We start from the raw sequence: 2,681 nt of genomic DNA, 5'->3' as shown, positions 1-2,681 counted from the left end.
GGCATCTTCCTGGCTGGCGAAAAGGAGACGATGCAGAACCTCAACGACCGCCTGGCTGCCTACCTGGACAAAGTGCGTGCCCTGGAGGAGGCCAACACTGACCTGGAGGTCAAGATCAGGGAGTGGTACAAGAAGCAGGGACCTGGTCCAGACCGCGACTACAGCCCCTACTACAGGACTATCGAGGAGCTCAGGAACAAGGTAGGATGCTGTGAGTAACACAGTGGGCTGTCTCGTTGTCAGAGGAGGCAGAGACACTGACTGCTCCCTCTGTAATTAGTGTCTCAGACTCACATGCAGAGCACCAGGCTGGAAATTCTGAGATTTGTCCATTTCTCTTCACTGGAAGCAGCAGGTGTAAAAGGACATAGTGCAAAAATGAAGAATAAGAGACAAGTCTGCGTTGATAATGCAGGTTTTTTGAGAGTTTAAAATGAAAGTGCAAGCAAGGTTGTAGGTGTGCTCAAACTGTGAAACCCCGATGTCACGTCTGTTAACATTCAGTCAAAGAATTTGCAAACTTGTTTCAGCTCCTCCCTATTGATGTGGTTTAGATGCTAAAGAGAAAAAGATGGAACTGACCAAGAATGAGTTTTTCGTCTCCTTTTGGCAGTGCCTGCCCCAGTGCCAGGCTTGCTGCAAACCCACCCACCCAGGCAGATCGAGGGCATTTCTCTCTGTTCTGATTTGATTCCCACCAGCCCATTTTGGAGGAAATACTAGAGTTGACTTTGTTCTTCTCTGTTACTTCTTACGTGGGAATTGCCCCCCGTAAACATGAAGGAGGGCAGTGTATAGGTGGAGCTGCAGGAGAGCTGGCAAGGGATGCAGGGGATCCATCTTCCCTCCCTCTCCTTGACCCCTCAACGGATGTCCTCCCAAACTCTGACTCGAGTCTTCTCCCACTGTGGATTATTTGTTCCTGGTTTTGTAATATAAAAATCAGAAGCTGTAGGCACCTGCTCGCTGCATTTTGCTCCATTTCTGCAGTCAGCAAATTCAATCCATCCCTGAACAAATGGGCACAAGGTTTGCCAGGCACAAGCACCCTGCTGGTCCCTCTGTCCGGCCAGCAGAGCCACACGGTGCTGTGGGGGGAGAGCAGATGATTCCTTCTTGACCCTTGCATAATCAGCACATGCCCTGAAGCATGGAAACAAATAACCTCATCAGATGTCACACATCTTGCGTGGCTTCATGCGGCCTTGTGAAATACCAAAGGACTTTTGGAAAGGGAGGTCACAGAGTAATCAGCCCCTTCCTGCAGTCAGTCTCAGCTGTCTCCCCCTTGTCCTGATTCAATACACGCTTCTGCTAAGGAAACCCAAAACTACTCCTGTTGCGACAGTCTCACTTGCGCTCCCATCCCTTGGTCAGCCAGGAGGAGTTCCTGATGCTCATTTAGTGCTTCTTCTTTATCCTCCACCCTGCAGGTGCTGGTGGCCACAGTTGACAACGCTAACCTCCTCCTGCAGATCGACAACGCCAGGCTGACAGCCGATGACTTCAGGACCAAGTAAGCCACATTTCCTGGAAAAATGGAACAAAGTCTGCAGAGAAGTTTGATGAAATGGGGAGAAAATCCCATCCAGACCCCAAAAGGGCAATGTGGAAACAAAGCCTTCAAAACGAAGGTGTAATTTCCAAAGCAGCAGGTTATCTAAATCCATGGGCATTTGGGGATTGTTTTGCGTCCACTCAAAACTTCACTCTTTTATTCCCATTTCTTGCTCCCCTGTGGTACGACCTCTCCTGAGCAGAGAACCTGCACTGTGCCTCTGCTGTGCATTTAACGTGTGTGTGTAGCTCAGCAAAGCCCAGACCCAGTAACAAGGCCCAGTGGTATCAGGAGTGAAGGTGACATTATGGACTCAGAGGGATGCGGTTTTATCAGTTGTTCCCCTGCATTCACTAGTGTTCACCACCAGAAAGTTGTCCATGCACCATTGGGGTCATGCACTATTGACCCGATGCCGGCAGCAGCAGTGAGGTGCTCTGTCCTCGGCTGGACAAGATCCTGTGTGACTTTCGTGACTGTTCTTGTGTCCCCAGGTTTGAGACGGAGCAGGCTCTGCGCCTGAGCGTGGAGGCCGACATCAACGGCCTGCGCAGAGTCCTGGACGAGCTGACCCTGGCCAGAGCTGACCTGGAGATGCAGATCGAGAACCTGAAGGAGGAGCTGGCCTACCTCAAGAAGAACCACGAGGAGGTGAGCACAGAGCCAGGCTCAAACTGGGACCTGCAAAAGGTACATTGGGCCCAACGGAAAGGGGTCAGGTCAAACGCGCCGGAGTGTCTCTGCCATTAGGGTGTCAGGAGACGCTTGAGTGGGTAACGGAGAAGGAAACGACCCCTTCAGGCAGAACCTCCAGGAGAAGGTCTGCGGGGTTCGTGTGCTGGCGCAAATAAGAAATTTGTCATGATGGGAATACACCGATTTCACTCTGACATGCATCACGTGTCTCTCTTGTGCCAGGAGATGAACGCCCTGCGTGGGCAGGTGGGGGGAGAGATCAGCGTGGAGATGGATGCTGCTCCTGGAATCGACCTCACCAAGATCCTGGCGGAGATGCGGGAGCAGTACGAGAGCCTGGCGGACAAGAACCGCAGGGACGCCGAGCAGTGGTTCTTCAGCAAGGTGAGGCGGCAGCGGTGGCGCCGCGGGTGCACAGGAGCCGAGG

At 52.3% G+C, this 2,681-nt stretch overlaps 1 protein-coding gene across 1 annotated transcript in view; it reads left to right on the top strand.

Moving 5' to 3' along the window:
• The window catches only part of LOC104290069 (keratin, type I cytoskeletal 14-like), a 6,815-nt gene that overhangs the window by 2,738 nt on the left and 1,396 nt on the right, over nucleotides 1–2,681 (top strand). The window contains exons 2-5 of the mRNA XM_009889117.1: nucleotides 5–201; nucleotides 1,434–1,516; nucleotides 2,053–2,209; nucleotides 2,477–2,638. Coding sequence (XP_009887419.1) covers nucleotides 31–201; nucleotides 1,434–1,516; nucleotides 2,053–2,209; nucleotides 2,477–2,638 — 573 coding nt within the window. The 5' untranslated portion in view covers nucleotides 5–30. The remainder of the gene's footprint in view (nucleotides 1–4; nucleotides 202–1,433; nucleotides 1,517–2,052; nucleotides 2,210–2,476; nucleotides 2,639–2,681) is intronic.

This window comes from Charadrius vociferus, unplaced genomic scaffold (genome assembly GCF_000708025.1).
Source record: "Charadrius vociferus isolate BGI_N301 unplaced genomic scaffold, ASM70802v2 scaffold1677, whole genome shotgun sequence".
NCBI classification, from domain to species: Eukaryota; Metazoa; Chordata; class Aves; order Charadriiformes; family Charadriidae; genus Charadrius; species Charadrius vociferus.
Note: the sequence above shows the minus strand (reverse complement) of the source record. Positions and strands in the feature narration are given on the sequence as shown.